The sequence below is a fragment of the Vitis vinifera genome, chromosome 7 (assembly GCF_030704535.1).
Source record: "Vitis vinifera cultivar Pinot Noir 40024 chromosome 7, ASM3070453v1".
Classification (NCBI taxonomy): Eukaryota; Viridiplantae; Streptophyta; class Magnoliopsida; order Vitales; family Vitaceae; genus Vitis; species Vitis vinifera.
In genome coordinates this window covers 8,585,342-8,605,288 of record NC_081811.1, presented here as the reverse complement: position 1 = coordinate 8,605,288, position 19,947 = coordinate 8,585,342, and the positions used below count along the sequence as shown (strand labels likewise).

Sequence of the window (19,947 nt, the reverse complement as noted above, 5' to 3'; positions counted from 1 at the left end):
GAACAATTCCTCCACCCCTCCATCCTTTATTTACAGAATTCGTTTCTGGAAAAGTGTAATAGATGAATATATGAGGACTATTAATGGGGATAACCACTGCTTCTCTTGCTTAATAACTTAGTTGTTTATATTTCCAAAGCAAGCCTGCTATAACCAATGAGCTGACATGGTTTGTGATGCTGTATATAGAAGTTCTAGTTTGCAAGTTAGAGGTCTGGATTCTTTTAGGAGTGCGAATATCCCAAGGTGCCCTTTCGTAGGATAAATGCGTGATTTCTCAATGGAATGAGTAGTGTATAAGTGTTTCGATATATGTACCCTTGAGGAAAATTCTGTCATTGAGCTCTTGAAATTGGCTGTTGGGTGTTCTTGATTCAGAATTGCTCTACTTTGAACTATGTGTGTCACTGCAAATGCCTTCTCAAAGCTAGGTCGACCCAGATAGAGGTTTAGGTTCAGTTGTTCTTATCAGCTTTTAGTTTCTCATCATCACATTTCTCCATGTGACCAACCAGGTAGAGGCAATTGAGAATGGGTTGCCAAGTTGGTGTTTATTGCAGGTTATTTGTTGATTAATCCAGCTGATCTATGAAACTATGAAATGTCAGTTGGTGTTGGGTATAAAAAATCAAACAAAAAATAATCTAGACAGTACAATTCCATTGTTTTCAACCCTTTGAAAGCTATGCTTTTAAATGTGAACGGCAACCTGGTTAGAGAGCACTTTAGGTATTAGTTTAAGGATTCTAAAACTTGGAAGCAGAGAAGGGGAGAAGGGAAATCTGGAGATGCATTACATACTCTGAATCAAACTACAACTTGTAGGAATTAACCTGATACTCTGCATCAAACTGGGGCTTCTCCTCAAACTACTGTTACCACAAAACTCTATAACTCGGGTGCTCTTCGCTTGAGGTTGCATCCCCATGATTGATACTATCCCAAAACTTGAACTGTACTATCCAGAATAGTTTTTTTTTTCTTCTCTTATTATTGGGTTTTGCTCTCAGGTTAAGAAAACTAAAAATATTGGATTGAAGTCCCAACAGAATTTAGGGTTATTTAGAAAGTGTCACGACCATTTTTTTTTTTTTTTTTTGATAGGTAAAGAAAAGTAGTATATATAGAAAAGAGGAGACACCAAAAGCAGCACCCTCAAAGTATACAGAAATAACTTAAAGGCTCATCTCAGAGAGGGAGGGAAAGAAGCAAAAAAAACATCACCTGCCTTTACTTTGAGCCTAACCAATCAATGAAGTTAACAAGAGAAAAAGAGTTCATATCTACAGATACCCTAGACCAAGACCACAAATTTTATACAAAAGAATTTTTCAATCTTTGGATCGATAACTCCTTTTTGTCAAACACTAACAAGTTCCTTTCTTTCCACATTGTCCCAAATATAAATAAATGAGTCGCTTGTCAAGCCTTTTTACAAGCTTTACCCACGAAAGACCCATACTACCCAAGAAGAGTTTCCTTCGCTGAACATGAGAGAATCCAAGACACACCAAAGCGGGGAAAAAAAAACATATTCCAAAGAACCTAAACCTTTACAATGTGAAGAAGATGATTAGTCGTCTCTATTTTAGAGAAGCAAATGAAACATCTATTTGTCAAATAGGGTACCCTTCTCTGAATTTGGTCTAGAGTTAAGACTTCCCCCTAAGATGCATTCCAAGCGAAGAAAGCCACTTTAGGTGGCACGCCACAATCTTTAGGTGCTACTACTAGGGAACAAATGAGAATCATCGGGCTCCAAAATAGAATAAAGAGATTTGACCGAAAAATTCTCATACCTTGAAGTTGTCCAAATCACTCTATCATTCACATCCCTAAGTATTTTAATCGCTTGAATCTTTGGCAAAAAACGCTCCATCGAATCTAACTCCCAATCATCAAAGGTCCTAGAGAAAAAAAAAGGATCCATCCACCCCCTTTACCTTCAGGGTTCCAAACATTTGCCACCCAAGCTTCGTTAGTTAAAGAGAGGGCAAATAAGGAAGAGAAGAACTCAAATAATGGCCCACTCCACATCCTTTGTCCCTGCAGAATCTCACTATTTGCCCATTGCCTACTTAGAAGGCCAACCTCTTACTCAAAATATCTCATTCCTTCCCAATAGCTTTCCACAACCCCACCAAACCTCTCACTCACCTTGCGAGAACGCCAGCCCCCAACATCTCCATATGTTTTATTGACAACTTGCTTCCAAAGGGTCTCTCTTTCATTGGCATATCACCAACTCCACTACAACAAGAGGGTTTTATTCATCGTAGAGAGATTCCTCACACCCAATCCTCCTTTCCTTTTCTCCAAACAAACCATTTTTCACCTTACTAGAAGCGGTTTTTGCATAAGAGCCCCTCCACCCCAAAGAAAATCCCTTTGAATCTTTTCCAACCTCAGCTTCACTTGTCTTGGCATGCAAAAGAGAGACATGAAATAGATTAGCATGCTAGACAGAATGCTCTAAATTAAAGTGAGCCTCCCTCCCTTTGAGATGTATTATCTTTTCCACATGGCTAGCCTTTTTTGAAATCTCTCTTCAACACCATCCTAAATCGCCACAAATTTGAAGGGAGCCCTCAAAGGAAGACTCAAATAGATGGAAAGGAGACCACCCACTTTACACCCCAACTCCAAGGCCAAGTCATTAATATTATCTAACCTACCCACTAAAATTAGCTCACTTTTCTCTAATTTGATTCTCAAACCCGAATAAGCCTCAAACCACATAAGAAGCCAACTCAGATAGGTCATCTGGTCTTGTGACACCTGAAAAACACCAAAGTATCATTGACAAATAATAAATGTGAGATTAGAATCCCATCACCACCCCTACCTCTCACTTGTTAGCCAAACAATTAGACCCCATTGTTCGCCCTCTTCAAGAGACAACTAAACATCTCAATGACAATTACAAATAAATAAAGGGAGAGGAGATCTCTCTATCTCAATCTCCTTGAACTTTGGAAAAAAAAACTAGAAAGGGATCCATTCACTAAAATGGAGAACTTCATTATAGAGATGCACCGATCTACCCATTTAATCCATGTCTCCTCAAAGCCCATCTTTCTTAGCACTACGAACTTTCAATTCACATGATCATACACCTTCTCAATATCCAACTTGTATAACATTGTTTTTCAATCTTAAGTCCACAACCTCATTTGTAATTAAAACTGTATCTAAAATCTGTCTACCCTTCACAAAAGCATTTTGGGCCTCCGTAACTATGACATTTTTAAGTCTATTGCCAACACCTTAGCCAACAATTTATAGAGGTTGCCCACAAGGCTAATTGGTCTAAAATCTTTCAGGTCTTCTACACCTCAATTCCTTGGAACAAGAGCCAGGAGAGTAGCATTCAAAGACTTGACAAATCTACGCACACCCCTCCCCCTCATGGAAATCCCTAAAAAAACCTAACACCTCTACCTTCACAACATCCCAACAAAAAACCAAAACGCCATAGTGTAACCATCTAAACTTGGAGCTTTGTCCTTGTCCAAATTAAAGAGAGCGACGAACACCTCTTCTTCCAAAAAAGTAAGCTTCAACTTCTCAACCTCACTGCTATCTAACCCCTCAAAAGACAACCTATCAATACTGCCCTCTTCTTTTGAAAAGAGGTTATAAGACGCCCTAACCACACTAGCTTTTAATTCATTCTCCTCGGTATGCCAACAACCATTCACTTTCATCTTGGTTAACCAGTTTCTTTTACTGTGTGCATTCATCATCATGTGGAAGAATCTGGTGTTGTAATCCCCCTTCTTTAACCACACTTCCTTTGATTTTTGTCTCTAAGAGATTTCCTCCCTCAGCATCCACTTCTTATAAGTCTCCCTTGCCTTCTTTTTGGCTTTAGACTCTTCTAGATTAAAGGCTTAACTCTTCTCATTCTCATCCCAATACACAACTTAACTAAGAGCTTTTCCCTTTCTAGCCTCAATAAAACCAAACACTTCTTTATTCCAAGTCTTCAAGATTGCTTTTAAGGCTCTCAATTTTGCATCTAAAACAAAGTTAAAAGCCCCGTTAAAATTAAAGCTCACCCACCAATTCTTAACCTGATCTTTGAACCCCTCCTCCTTCAACCACATGTTTTCAAATCTGAAAGAAGAGGGTCCCCTCTTGAGGCCTCCCCCATAGAGCAAAATGGGAAAATTATCAGAAATCGGTCTGGACAAAACAAATTGCACAATCCCATTAAACAGACTATCCCAATTATCAATTACTAAAAATCGGTCAAGTCTAAAATGGGATTGGTTATTCATCCCACCCTCCCAAGTGAAGGGACCCCCCTACAGAGGAATGTCCCTTAGCTCTAGCTCCTCTAACACCTCTGAAAATCTCCTCATTACTGAAGTTACCCCTCCTCCCCTACTGCACTCCCCACGAAATCTTATCATGTTGAAATCCCCACCTATGCACCCACTCCATAAACCTCTTATTGCCCCAAGCTCATCCCAAAAGTTCTCCTTTTCCCTTCTGCAATTTGGGTCATACACACTAGTAAACACCCACAAAACACCATCCTCACAGTTCTTGAATCTCTGGTGTCAAGAACCTGTTACAGATCTATTGTAGTTATCTTATTTTGAAGTTACTCTGGAACACTTTGCTTTGACATTGGACCTCAATCCTCAAGGTTTCATTTGGTTAGCTTGTGAGTTATGAGTAGTGAAAATTTTTGTCTCTTGTGTAACTTATAATAGGGTCAGATCTCAGAAACTAGTAGGGGAAGAAACAGAAGACGAAAAAAAAAATTCGGACTGTAACCTCATTCATTCTTATTGAAAGAGATGATTAAAAAAAAAAATTTGACCATAAATATTTTTCTCTTTATTTCCTTTTTGTATCCTTTCCTCTTAAATTTTGAGATTCTAATTGAAGCTTATAAGTTTCCCCTATGAAGTTTACAAAGAAATGTTTGAAGTAAGCTATAAGAAGAAGGCATACATCTGCAGTGGTCCACACTCCCAAAAGAAGCTTTCATACTGGCGTGCTTTTACATTTGAACTGGGAATGTTCTATGATCATTACAGAGATATCATTACCACAAAAGTGCTCGATCTGAAACAATTGGCAGACATACTATAGGACAAGACCATCACATAATATACTATTTAATACATATGACCCTAGATTTATATGCTTAAATTTATTAACCTTAACACATGAAGATGAATCTGAAGATTCTGAACCGACAGCAGAAACTGAAAAAAGTAGTATATAAAAGGAACTATGATGGGAAGTATCCATACTTTTGGAGGGTTATATAGATTAGGTCCTGGAATCCATTTCCATGATGGTGCTTAGGTTCATGGGATTCATGTACTTGCTAGACCCAGACATAATCTGTTGAACGATGAGCCTGTTTGCCCGTTCCGTTGGATGGTATGGATCCCAAAATGCGTAGATGTTTCTGTTTGGGCATAGGTTAGATGCCAAGGTGCAGAACCCAAGCCCGTTGTAGGGTCCTTGACCGCAACATGCGACCTTGGACGTCACAAAACCTGTTTAAGCCACCAAAGAGTCAAGTTAGAATAACAGTTTTTTAGGATTTTGATGGAATTCAGGACCGCTTATGTGTGTTTACAAACCGTAAAGTTGGGGATCGGTGATGAAGTCCATGTGCATTTCAAATGCATTAGCAGTAATGAAAATGTTGGATCCTAGCTCACTGTTGAGACCTTGAGCCATTTCAATGAGCTGTGGGTTGAATATTGCTGCAGCTCGTTGGGGCTCCTCAGCACATTGTCCATTTGAGCGACTCATGGCTAACTCAGCTGGAACACAGCCCAGTGGTCCTGTTCCAGTAACCAGGACTCTCCGGGCTCCCAACTCATATAGCTTCTGCAATTATTACATATTCACAAAGCCCAGCGATCAGAATTAATCAAATTAGAAAACAAGCTGAAGGACACTTGGATTAAGATACTCTAAATTGGAGGCTTGGTTATTTCTAGGACATTGTTCAACACATTCATCAAATTGTCGCTTGATAGGAGTAAGTCTGTTAGTGTTCAATATAGGGAATATGAGCTTTCTCCTCTCTCTCCATTTTTATAGTGAGCTGGTTCATTTTGTATGGTTTCAGGTATAAATACAATAGAATGACTCCATGGGGAGAAATATATATCAAACTTTGATTGATCTGTATGATTAATTGCTGATTTTGTGATAAAATTCTACATTTGCTCAATTGTTACAGGTGCATCTATATCTCAACTTTTGTGCTCATATAATTGTCTTAAAGCTTATTTAAGAAATCAACTAAATTTTGTAAATGCTATTTCATGAAAATTTGTCCCCAAACTAAAACATAATTTTTTTTTCTTACATGGATAGGGACCTAAAAAATTAGGCGATAAGGGTGTTTAGGGTTTTTGAAGTTTCTTGATACAGGTTGAGCATGGTGTTCATTGCCCTATTCAGTTTTAGCAGAAATGCCAAAAGAGTTAGATACACCATACCTACTATGGTTGCAATCAATGTTTGCTGCTCCATAAGCCACAAGATCATGTGATGGCCAAAAAGTGACCAAATCTCCTGGTGGGTGGGCCGATGTGAAGATGCCCATGCTTATTTATGAGCCTTCAATGTGCATGCCAAAACAATGCAATTGTAGCTAGCCACCTCACCCACCAAGCAATGACTTTTTGTAGTTTGTAGATAATACTCATCCAAAACTCTCATCTCAAACATGACAAATGCAACTTCCCCTTTTGTTTGTGCAATGAGAAACGATTTTGTTTCTCAAATGCATTCTCTGGTTGTTTCTCCATCAGATTCAATGGCAACTCATGTAATGTTCTATAGCTTTAAGAGCAGTTATACGCTTGTCTGTTTGAAGAAATAAATTGACAAAGTTCTTTGAAAAACATACTCTTACTTCATACATAATATAACCAAGAATGGTGCTTACCATTAGAATCTTTCTGTACTCTGATATGACATAGCGTGAGTAATCTGGCAGGGACATTTGGCGTGACCGAAGGGAGAGTGGCAAGAAGTAGTTGTTAACAAAGTCATTGCCGCCAAGAGTGATGAGAACAAGTGCTTGGTTTACGAGCCTTTGTGTTTGCTCTTCTCCTATGAGTGCACTCACCCTTTGCTGGTACTGTTGGAAAAACTCAAGTTGCCTGGAGATTCTTATAATGTTGAGCTGCAAAAAATTACACAACTTTGATTGATTGACTGATAGAAGCTAAGGTTGAGTGCAAATTACTAGGGGTTGATATTCCACTAGAATATTTGATGAAAATTTTAGAGCATGAGTAGAAAAAAAAGAAAAAAAAAAAAGAAAGACCACTTTGAGTATGAAAGAGAAATATTTAGTTGAAAGTCACATATCCAATACAAATGCTTAGTGTAATTTGCAGTTAAAGTTGGTTTGAACTTACAAACTGAATTCCAGTGTCATTGAGGATCCCAATTCCTGCAGAAGCAAAGTTGGCACCAACTAGTAGTTTTTGTCCTGTGAGCTGGGGACTCAAGTATGGCAATGTGGACTCAGCTCCAAGTTGTTCACCTGAAAAATGGAAATTATGGTGTTAATATTAGGGTATTAAAGGAGGAAAAGTGACAAAGTGAAGAACCTACTGATAATATCAGGGATGTTTAGTCCATTGCTGAAGCGGCCAGTGGCTTGGTGAGTTGGATAATCGATGCCATACGGAGGGGAGTCTGCACGTGCAGTAGTTGCTAAGTAGTTGTTGTTGCCTTGTTCGACAAGTGAGTCACCAAAGATGAAGAAAGCACGAGCAGCCTCAGCATGAGGTGCAACTGTGCCCAATACTGCCACTACTAGGGCAACTGTGAGGGTAGCAATGGAAACTGAAGTATTAGACATGAGGCTACTGGAGGCACTCCTTGGAAATTAAACACACACTCCCAACCTCTAATGTGAATGACAGAGTTTGGATGGTTTTATATAGGATTTAAACTGCGATCTCAACATGAAACTTGGAGTCCTAATAAATGGTAGTCTATATTGGCTTGAGCTGATCATACAAGAGCAAGCTCACAAAAGCAAGTTGAGAGAGATAGGGAACAGCTGAGCTTCGAGTAGTCTTGGCAATGGCTTAGCCATGTTGAATTGATTAGGGACCACAGTCCCACATTACAAGCTGTAAAAACCTGTTTTGAGGACTAAAATACCCAATTTGTTCTTTGAAAGTATATGAAAAAATTGGTTTCGGCTAGGATGGTATTGTCTTTGAATAGGCCAGGGAGATCATGTCTACCTTCTGAATTTAAACTTTTCCTTTCCACAGAAGGAAGGGTTGCCCAAGAAGTGACCCTTGGACTTTTGGTGCCAACGATTACCTTTTTTCCAAATGGTTCACAGATTGCTGCATGCGTTTATCCATGTTTGAACATCCAGCAAGCTTTTATTTGCTTTTTACGCAAACTCCTAGCCACATGTTCAGCTGCAGGAGCTGTGTTATGCCCCTGGAATCGCCGGGTTCCTTGTACCCATTTTTTGACAGGAACTCCATGGTTATTATCATTATCATATATCTCTACCTGCAAGAGTTATCGCCCACAGTAGGAAATGAAAAATCTTCTATTGAGGTGGGGACTAGGTTGTCTCTTTCATGATGTTACTTGCATCAGCATGTAATCAACATCGATGCAATGTACTGTTGATCAGTCACCCCATACCATGTGAGGTTTGCCCCAATGTTATATATGTTTTTCTAACTGCTTCTGGACACATAAGAAATTCATTCAGAGACACCTTTAAATTGTACTGGTTAAAGGCTCTCGTTGGTTTCTAGTTATGTTGTTAAAACTTACATGTTCATATAGCCATTAGTGCACCGCCAGGTCTCATCCATTGTTCACCTCTTTTTCAGGGAAAAAATTAGAGGGTAATAAAATATGGGAGATAACAATCATTGTAGGCCAATTAATACCAAAATTGAAGAAGAAAAGCATCCTTTATGTGGTTTTCCAGGGAACCATTTCGGTAAATATGATACAAGCTTCATTTCCGCAAGCACGTTATCAAAAATACTTCAATTATCAGAATTTGAGACACCCCCAGGAGTATGACCATACTCCAAGTTCTATGCTTTAATTGGTAATTGCTTCCCACCTGAACACAAAAACAAGCTCAAGCCGAGCTGAAATTATCGAAAGGCAGCTGTTGGGAGCAGCTGAGGTTTGAGTAGTCTGCACCATGGTTTAGCCATGCCAGCTTGATTAGGGTCAACAGACCCACATTAAGGGCAGTCAAGAGCTCTAAGAGAGGTGAAATACCCTTTTTTTTTTGTTAGTTATCTATGGACAGAAGACGTGTCCAGATTGTGAGGTTTGAAAAGGTGGCACGAGGACTTTTGGTGCTCACCATTATCCTTTTTTCTTTCCAAGTTTTTCACTGATGTGTGCATGAGTTGAGCCATGTTTGGGCATGCATATATCTTTTATTTGTCTCTTATCCAAACATCTACCTTGCTGCCTCCTTGTATCAATGTTTGACAGCGACTCCATGGCCATTGTCATCACATCATTGCTATAGTTATTGAAAAAATGAAAAACCTGAAATTTTAGGTGCAAAACTAGGTTTTTCTCTTTTATGACATTACATGCATCTATTGATAATTAACACTGGTGTGATACTGTACTATTGACCTAACTCATTACCAAATGGCTGAGCTATATATATTTATTTGAGGACTCGTTGGATCTACAAAGTTGTTGAAACCTACAAGTTCATGCAACCATAAATGCAGTCCAGGTCTCATCTGTTGTTCACTGCTTTTCAAGGAAAAATTATGAAGGTAGAAATGGGGGGAGAGTACTAAAACCGGTGAAGGACAAATCTTCTTTAAAGTTAAGAGTTATCAAAAGTTGCAAGTGAAATGGAAAGTGTTAGATTGAACTGCGCGCTTGTGGAATAGACATTACTCTTTTGACGTGACGAAGAAACTTGGTCAGTATGAGATATTCAAACAGCATGAAGCTATCTATTGTTAGGAATTGAGACCGAAGCATGTATTCCTTTCTTTCTATTTGATATCTGGTATTCATGATTTATTTTTTATGCCTTGATAAATGTCATGCGTATCTCTTATATGTATATTGCATTCCATTCTAGCAAGCAAGGGAAGCAAAATGACTACCACTTTAACATTATGTATGGTCATCTCAGAAAAACCAAGCAAACTACAATGGAGACAGCCAAGTGGACCCTTACACTAAGTAGATGTGATAAGCCTCACAGATTTCATCCACTTTCTTTTCAGAATTTATTGTTATGGTTGGCAGTTAGTCATTTTCCTTCTCATGTCCTTATTTCTCTGAGTCTAAAGGCATATTCTTAGCTATAAGCCTTATATTTGAGCTGGCAATGGGCTGGGTTAAGGAGGGTTTGTGACTGCCGACGATTTGCAGATCCTGTAAAACTTGACCTGACTTTTTATTTGTGTTGCGATGAAGGCAGTCAACCACACTAGAGTACTTCAACATATTAGTTGGAAACCGGTTAACAATACGAAGAATGATAGCGAAAATCTATGCATTTATTCCTTTTTTGGGCAAATTTTTGACAACCCAAAAACACTTGGTCCTTCGCTACCAACTACAATCGTTCAGAATTAGGAGCAAGTAATACATACATACATTACATCAACTATAGAACAAATTTAGATCTTGGAGAAAGTTTATAAATTAAGAAACATCTTGCTATCAGTAATAGATACAAGTTAGGAAACAAAAAGTGAAGGAAAAATATAATAGAATCAAATGTGTGCGTGTATTTTCTTTTCTTTTTTCTTTTTCCTCATCTTCCTTACATTTTCTTTTTCCATTTTTGAGGGTCAGATGGGGTTCAAGGTTTGTGTTGAAATATACTGATTGGGTGTGTACATAGAAGGCAATGGTGGAGAGCTCCTTTTTCTGGGAAATGACAAAGATTCAACCAAGTCATTATTCATTCATAATATTTCCCTTAAGCAGATAGGTAGGTTTCAGGGCCTTTAACAAACATTGCTGTCCCACTTTAATTGCAGATGATTCATGATACACCTACTGCTATTTAACCAATATTCAGAAAGCGTGAATATAATAGCTGTATAGTTGCAAATGAATCATTGACTTCTTCCACTGTCCCCTTTTGGTATGTCTCCAAAAAAATCTAGTCCATTTGTGTCTAGACTTTGGTCTGCGTGGAACTCCAATTCTTCCATCAGTTGATTAATGGTGACAGAATTATAGAATTATAAAATAAATGTCTCCCTTAATTTTGTTCATTTAATAGTAGCTTTATCCAAGTTCCACTTTTTCATGCATGGTATATATGGTCTACTTCTTGCTTATTTATGATAAAGTGATACTAAAACATTGGTTTTGATTTGTGCTCCACAAGGGTTTCCATCTATGATTGGTTGATAAGCCTCATTTAAGATATAATCACTTGAATTTCCAATAAATGGCAATACTAATCATTGAGGTTTTGCTAATGAATTGTGATAACCAACCATCCTTCCCTACCTACAATCTCATTATTTTGATTTCCTCATTTATTTGGGGGCTTATTTATGGGGTTGGTTGAGAAACTCCCAGTTGAGATGCCATGTGACTAACATAAATGGCCACCAGGGTAGCTGAAACCCAGAGCTCTCTCTCTTTCTCTCTCTCTCTCTCTCTCTATCTATCTATCTCTCCATGAGGTGGCCGCCCTACATTTTAAATGGGGTACCACGCTTAACAGCATTAGTAGATTAAATGATGATCATGTCTTAGATGGTGGTGGAGCTCTAGCTCTACGTCCACATAACAACTTGCAAGTACCAGTTGAGTACTGAAAAAGAATGCATGAAACACCCATGAAAGAGTCTCCCTTTCGTTTCATCTGTGAAAAGCATCTGACAGCTGATGACATATTTGTTTCCTTCCCTTTTATCATCAATGAAAATGTTGTGGTTGGGATTAGTCTAATAGCGTTTTCAAGTGAGTTCTCTAGCAATTGATCATCAAAATGAGTATTAGCTGAAAGTGATGTAGGGCCTTTTATGTTGACACCCAAAAGTGATGAAAATTTGCCACAAATTTTCTGACTTATGGTTCAAAGTGGCCATTTTTGGCCATTAAATTATATTTGGGGCCTAGTTTGAAATGACTGTCTAAAATGGTCCCTTTCTTCCACTTTTTAATTTTTTTTCCCAAAAAATTTGTTTGAAATTGCAATAAACTACCATTTTAGTCACATTTAGAATCACATTTTGAAACTGTGGTTTTTAATTTCTTTAGAAATTACATTTTTAAAATGTGGTTTCTAAATAATGTAAAGAAAAAAAAAAGAAAATAATTATTTTGAACGATAATTTTAAAACATATCTATAACTTGTATTTTGTTTAATTAAAAGACTAATTTGACTCAAAATTCTAAATTTTCACTAGAAAGTGACTTCTTGAAACTGTTACCCCATGTGACCAACCATCATCCCAAAGTCCTAGTGTGCATTAATAATGTAGGGAGAAACTTTAGTCCATTTCTCCTAGTTTTGTCAAATATCTTGAACCAGAGCCGAGGTCATTTAATTTCACATGTTAGCCCCATAGACCTAATATGTAAACAACAGTCAACAAAAACAAATGAAATAAATATGATTTTTTTTTAAAAATCAACTATTTAACCTATTCATAATAATGGATGGTCATAGGTTTTGAAAAGGCATGATGCACCTAAGGCACATGGCCATTCTAGATTCTAGGTGTAAGACGCAACCTAAATGATCATTGATTTTTTTTGTCATATCAAAATCAAATTTATACCATAATTCAGTTATGCTCAAGTAACTTTTGCTCGATTAAAAGTAGTTTTAAACAAAAGCTATGGTAAATAGTGATTTTAGGTGTTACGTAGTAGGAGTAGGATGTGAATGTGTTTGACAATCAAAAAGGAAATAGTGAGAATTGAGATGATGATGAAAATAATGAGATAATAAAAATTATAGGTGAAACTTGAGAAAATTCGATTGTAAGTGAAAAAATAAAGTTGATTGAAATTAGAGTAAAGTAAAAGTTTTCGGATTCTAAATTAATTAGAAATCAATTTCTATGGTGAAAAGGTCAACATGGTCTATCATTCATTAAGTTAGGTTAAATACCTTAAAATCTCACTTAAATCAATATTTGATTTAGCTTTAAATCTAGATCAATTTAAATTTCAAATTAGAAATCCTAATTGTATTGATTAATTATTTAGAATTAAGCTTATTCATTTTTAATGTCCTTCCAACAAATCCTACAATGAAACTACATGATCTCACTGAGTCTGGTATAAGTATATGGTGAATCATTCAAGACTTTATTATATTTCTCATTTAAGGCAATAAAAAGAGGAAATTTTCCTAAATTTATCAATTAATTCATTCAAACAAAATTACCTTTCAATTTTAGCTTTAAGTGACCAATCCACCATAAATATTAACTTTACATCACTCTTCCTATGATAAAAATGATATCTAGCCACTCATGTTTGTGAGAAAATGAAGGAAAATGAAAAAAAAAATATAAGAAAATTTATTATAGAAGCTTTCTTACAAAAAATAACAAAAAAAAAATCAAAAACTGAAAAATCAAAAGTCCGATAGGGAACACCTAGATGAGGTGAATGAGTGAATTAAAAATTTTCAATAAAGATTTATATGTTATACCCAATTTTTTTACCCCAAGAGTTATCAGAAATACCATAAATAACTAAATAAGTTATACTTAAAATCTTTAGGTATATAAAAATATGGTTTTTATATTTTGGGATATCCTGTGAGATGTTAGGGATAGTTAATTCTATCAATTATAGACAATTCAAATAGAATATCAAATATAAAAAATATAAATAGTGAGACACAATATTTTTTTTTTATGTGGAAAACCCCCACATTAACTATGGAGAAAAAAAACCATGACGTCTAAGACTTAATAATCTAAATCTACTATACAAAATCAAGTTACACAGATTTACCTGATTGTTTTACCCTAAAAACTTACTTTCTAGTACTTACAACTTGATTCACGTCCACAACGCAACAACCCTCAATTGTTCCACTAGATCACTTTAGCCTCGCCGAAGGGATGAAGGTCTTTAAACTAATATTCAAATATCTAATCTTTGAATGAAAGATTGGGAATGGTGTGAACTTTTAGGTTTTCTCTTTAGGAAACCCTTCCTAAATAATAAGTGATCTCCTATCAATCACTTTTCGATCTTTTACCCTTCAATGGGTTATAATGAGGTATTTATAGGCAACTAAGCCTAAGAAATTCAGTTTTGGAAGAGTTCTAAATTTGATTTGCATGAAAAATTCTCAACTGAACAAGTATGATTGCTCTAGTAGACTTACATTACTTGAGCAGTCCAAGTTGCTTGAGCGATTTGATAATTTGAATGGTGTTAACTGCTTGAATGGTCCTTTTCTCTTTTAAAAAATCAATAAAAAAATATTTTAACTTGAGAAAAATGTACTAAATCTCTTTATACCTTATAAAAGCCTAATATGCCACAAGCCAAACCTTTTTAAACATACTATGACTTCCTGGTTGGACGAACAACAACCTTTGATCTTCAGTAGAGAGTAAGTCACTATTTAAAAAGACTTCTATGACAAAACATTACAAGGAACAAAATTACCAACATATAAACAAAACTCAATATCCTAACAATCTCCTCCTTTGGCAATTTCGTGACAAAACATCATTACATAAACCCACCCAAACTCTCATAATGGAGTTTACATAACACGCATTAATGTTCAATTAAAACTAAACTAAGGAAACGTTTTTTATCACCTTGTAGTACTTATCTTCCAATCATGTAACTTGCACACATATAAAAAACTATATTAAAGGTAAAACAATATATAGGATAAGATATGATCAAGAAAGAAAAACAGGATAATTGGATATTTTGCTTGATGCATTGTGAAAAGCATGTAAAATGAACAAATCCTTGTAGCAACACCAAGGTATGAGGCAAAGCTCGAGAAGAATATAAATGTATGCAAATAAACCATACATAACAAAAGCTTGATAAGACACAATAGATCAACTATGATGCCTAGAGGCTTATCTCCAATCAGAAAATAGGCAGTGAAAACCATATGAAGAAGCTTATGTGACTTAGAATAGTTCTAGAGAGATAGACAATTCAAATAGAAAAATCTTGCAAGAAACATCTGTGTTAGGTATCTCACTAAACCTTCTAAGTTATAGTTTCAAAAGTTGATTTAGTTTTCTCCAATGTCTCAGGTTTCATTTCATTCAATACTTCAATTAATTTCCCTTAATAATTAAATGAATAAAAGGATTCAAAAATCTTAACTTCCCCTTAATGTCAAGGAGTTTCTTTAATTTTTCCTCAAATATCTCTATGCCTATGTCTATGCTCCTCTTTTCTCCCCTTATTCAAGTGAAATTAAAATATTCAATGATCTCCCATTTTTTTGTCACAAAAATGGGAAAGTAAATGAATCATAAACATGGAAAAGTATATAAGAGATAAAGAGAAATATGAGCATTATCTATATGTGTGTGTGTGTGTGTGTGTGTGAGTCAAAAAAATGATTTTAGATACATATGACATGTAGAAAATAAACAAATCTAGATCAAATATACAAAACAAATATAACACATAAAATTTAAGCATTAGGAGAATGAGGAAGAGGGAAGAAGCTCAAGGCACTCTACGAATGGATCCATGAGATAATATAGGTCAACTTACCTTGGATCTCACGGAGTTGAATATCCTATAAGTCCAACCTCTGGTGAATATGCTCCACGAAGTCTATAAGCTTTCTAGGATTCGAGTCGGTAGAAATCGATGTGTCGTGAGAAGCTCTAGAATATTTGGCATGACCATGACTTGAGTGAGTCATTGGATTGAGCTTGGGGATGTCATTCTCGAGAGCGGGAGCATCTTGTTCCATCACTCAGATTTCTTTCTTCTCAACAATAGCCTTCTTAGTTGCTTGTTATGCTAATGTTGCGTCTCATGGGCCATAGGGAGTAGAAAGAGCCATGGGACCATACATATGGCTATAGTGCTTAGCCCAGGAACTTTCATCTAATAGAGCATGAGAAGCCTGGACCCTCTCGACATCACTGATCTCATAACCAACATCCTTAAAGATGTGGAAGGATCACGGTACAGAGTCGTAGTATCAAGAATGACCTAACCAATATCAAATTGTTGGCTAGTGAGAATGACACGAATGCAACGAGCAGTTGATCGTTGGATCTTGGTAATATGGGTAGAGGGGTAGAAAAAATAAGTGAAACACGTGGCAACGATTCATACTGGCTTGAAGAAGCCAACAATAGATATGTATGAAGGAATAGCTCGATAGGCACCGAATATAATAGTTAAGATGGTTGCAAGCTCTCCTCGAGTGAGAGCCTGAACCTCCAAAGAGAATGAAAACACACAAACATCCAATCTAGGCATGTCGAGTACACACCTGATAAAGCGAAAAGAGACGAGGAATGACCGACCATACATCGTCACTCGAAATGTGACTCCGACCACAACTAAATGAATGTTTGCATAGAACATGCGACCAAGGTGAGTGTGGTAGGTCCCCTGAAGGGAAAACAAAGACTCCTAACCTTTCTCTTAAAGAATGGTAGGGAGAGGAGTATCCTAGAAGGCTAAAGGATTGATGACTTGCTTGACCTCGATGCGCCGATAATGGAAAGATGCATAGTACGATCTCAAAAATCTTAACAGTGGAAACACTACACTAGTAGAGAAATAGGTTTGAAAGAACCTTGAAGCATAATGCCCTAAATGGGCTCGAGTGACCTACGAGGGGTCACCTCTCGTGGGCACCTACGACTTACAATAAGTAAAGGAGAATATGAAAGGACACTAGAAATGAGAAAAACAATGGAAGAAAACTAAACCGCTAGGAATACTAAACATGACATATAAAATAATACTATACTATCAAAAATGGAGAATATGAAGCGAATTGGCCTCAAAAGGCAAGGAAACAACAACTCAGAGTGCTTGAAGAGAAATAATAATGTTTGAAATGAAAAAGTGCATCGAATGGCTTAAATAGCATGTAAGACCACTGAATACAAATTAACCCTCGAGCATCATGAACGCTTGAAGCAGTGTTGGATACAACTTACAATGCTTGAGTACTGAGAACAACACTTAAGAGCTTGAACTTTTAAGCCAGTTCAAGAAGAAGAAGCAAGCAAGCCAAGGGAACTGGGAATCTAAGTATAATTAATTTGAAACATGTGAAAGATGGCATAAGAAGCACAACAACAAACAAATTAGGTAGATCATCATGTTCAAGAACTTTCAAGATTAGTTTAATTGGTAATAAATCAAGTTACTTTAGATATTATACATCAATCCTTCAAAAATGAGGTTTCAAGTTCAAGTATCAGAGTTAGTCATAATCTTAGTTTTGAAACCCAATGTATACCATCAATGTATAAGAAAGCCAATATAGAAACATAACTATTGATTTTCAAGGGAATGCGATTTACTATCTAGTTTTATATTTCAAAATTGATTACTTAGAAGAAATCCAATCATGCCTTTGGTCAAATTAAAATACACATCCAATCAATTTGATCTAAGATCGTCATATTTCTGTTTAACACAACTTCATTGATATACGTACAACACAATTTGACTCATCTTTACTTTGATATCATTTTTCTTTTTCTTTTGAAAGTGGAGACATTCTACACCATGATCAATATTGGTTTTTCATTTTGTTTTCATTCATGGTTACCTTTGTATCCACTTTGGGGGTGTGTTCCAAATGTTGCAAGTGAACGATTTATAGTTGAGATCATGAATCCTAGAAAGAGTATGAGAGTTATTTTACTGACTCACTTTAGGAAACAATTATAATGATCATAGTCAAACAAGGTATGTGAATAATAGGATTTGAACATGACACCAAATCCTTCCAAAGAAATCAAAGTCTGCGTTATGAGTTAAACTTAAGAAGCTTCCTTCTTGATCAAGCACAAGATGTAACTAAAGTTAAAATTCCAATATACAAAGACATTTAATCATCAAGAATCAAATATGTCAATAGTGATTAACAAATATCTATGATTCAATTTACAACAAGTCTTGTGGATATAGTATATTTCTCTTGTTCACAAACTTGAAATATTACAAATCATGCTAATATATCAAGTAAATAAACAAGAATCATATGCTTAATGTAATATTAAAAAAAAAAAAAACCAAATGTAACAAACAAAAAATAGATAATATGCTCAAAACCTTTAAGAATATCTGTCGATTAGGCATATGCCTAAGGATTTCTAAGGAATTCAAACCTAAGAAAACCCAAGGGTTTAGTAAGAATATCTATCAATTGATGTTCAATGAGGATAAACTTTAAAGAGACGACATTTTTTTCAACAAGATCCCTAAAAAAATGATGACGAATTTCAATATGTTTAGTACAAGAATGAAGAATAGGAATTTAAGATATTTATAGCATTAGAGTTGTCACGGTGTATATTCATGGTCCTTTGCTCAATTTCATAGTCTTTTAGCATTTTCTTCATCCACAGGAGTTATGTACAACAGCTTCCAACAACAACATACTCAACTTCGACAGTAAATAAAGATATAAAAAATTTTTTCTTACTAAGCCAAGCCAGAAGACGATCATTAATAAAATAAAATAAAAACACTAGATGTGTTTTTTCTATCCTCAACATTTTCGACCCAATCAGTATCGTAATATCCAACAATCATAAGAGAAGAATCATAGGGATACCACAAACCATAATCAAGAGTCTCATTTATATAACAAATAATTCTTTTAACAATTGTTAAGTGTGACTCTTTGGGGTTTGCTTAGTATTTAACACAAGCTCCAACATTGAGAGATATGGCAAGGCGACTCGCTGTGAGGTATGATAAGCTTCCTATCATACTTCTATGAAGCCTTTACTCAACATCTTTTCTAGATGCATCCTTATTAAGCTTAGTGGTAGTGTTCATAGGTGTCCTAGAGTGTTTGGTGAATTCTAGACCGAATTTCTTAACTAACTCCCTAGCATACTTGGATTGAGAAAGAAATATTCTTTTTTTTTAATTGCCTAATCTGAAATCCTAGAAAGAAGTTTAGTTCATCTACCATACTCATTTTGAATTCAATCTTCATCTCCTCAACAAAACTAAAAGACTAGAGGTAGTTCTAAAAACTATATAGTCAACATAAATTTGAGCCACTAACAATTCATCATTGGATCTATTAATAAACGAAGTTCTATCAACTCCCCCTCTCTCAATCTTTTTCTCCAAAAGATAGGTCGTGAACCTTTCATACTAAGCTCTAGAGATTTGCTTTAATCCATAGAGAGCTTTTTTAACCTATAGACATGATTGGGGAATTTTAGATTCTTGAATCCCTTAGGTTGCTTAACATAAACTTCTTCACTCAAAATCTCATTTAGAAAAACACTTTTGACATCCATTTGATAAAGTTTAATCCTCAAGGAGCAAACTATTGCCAAAAGTATCCTAATTGATTCCAATATGGCTACATGTGGAAATGTCTTTTCATAATCAATTCTCTTTATCTATTAGTATCCTTAGACAACTAGTCTTGCTTTGTTTCTCACAATGACCTTATTTTCATTTTCTTTTTTCTTGAAGATTCATTTTATACCTATGACACGTTTATCTTTAGGCCTAGGGACTAAGTACCCCATATCATTCCTAGTGAATTAATTTAATTCTTCTTGGAGTGCGGTAGTCCAAGACTCATTGTTTAAAGCTTCCTCCACATTTTTTGGCTCTAACTAGGAGGTATAGCATACAAGACCCATATCATTTAATCTTGATTGTCTCTTAGTAACCACATGTTCATTCACATTACCTATAACATTTGAGATTAAGTGGTTCTTGGGTACTCTGGATTTATGTTTACT

The 19,947-nt window shown here is 35.9% G+C and overlaps 1 protein-coding gene across 1 annotated transcript; it reads right to left on the bottom strand.

The window, feature by feature from the left end:
* Positions 1–4,971: 4,971 nt before the first annotated feature.
* LOC100232923 (GDSL esterase/lipase At4g28780) lies at positions 4,972–8,438 on the bottom strand. The gene is made up of 5 exons (XM_002265963.5): positions 7,615–8,438; positions 7,416–7,543; positions 6,938–7,177; positions 5,613–5,865; positions 4,972–5,525 (listed from the first exon to the last, which is right to left on the bottom strand). The coding sequence occupies exons 1-5, from the start codon at positions 7,862–7,864 to the stop codon at positions 5,293–5,295; spliced, it is 1,104 nt and encodes a 367-aa protein (XP_002265999.1). The 5' UTR covers positions 7,865–8,438; the 3' UTR covers positions 4,972–5,292.
* Between the last annotated feature and the right edge of the window lie 11,509 nt (positions 8,439–19,947).

Bases quoted from the DNA above. Each gene is read 5' to 3' on its own strand.
- LOC100232923 (XM_002265963.5), bottom strand. From the start codon at position 7,864: ATGTCTAATACTTCAGTTTCCATTGCTACCCTCACAGTTGCCCTAGTA. The intron at 7,544-7,614 runs GTAGGTTCTTCA...TCCATTTTTCAG, and splicing joins AAACATCCCTGATATTATCA to GTGAACAACTTGGAGCTGAG. The intron at 5,866-6,937 runs GTAAGCACCATT...TAATAATTGCAG, and splicing joins AGTACAGAAAGATTCTAATG to AAGCTATATGAGTTGGGAGC.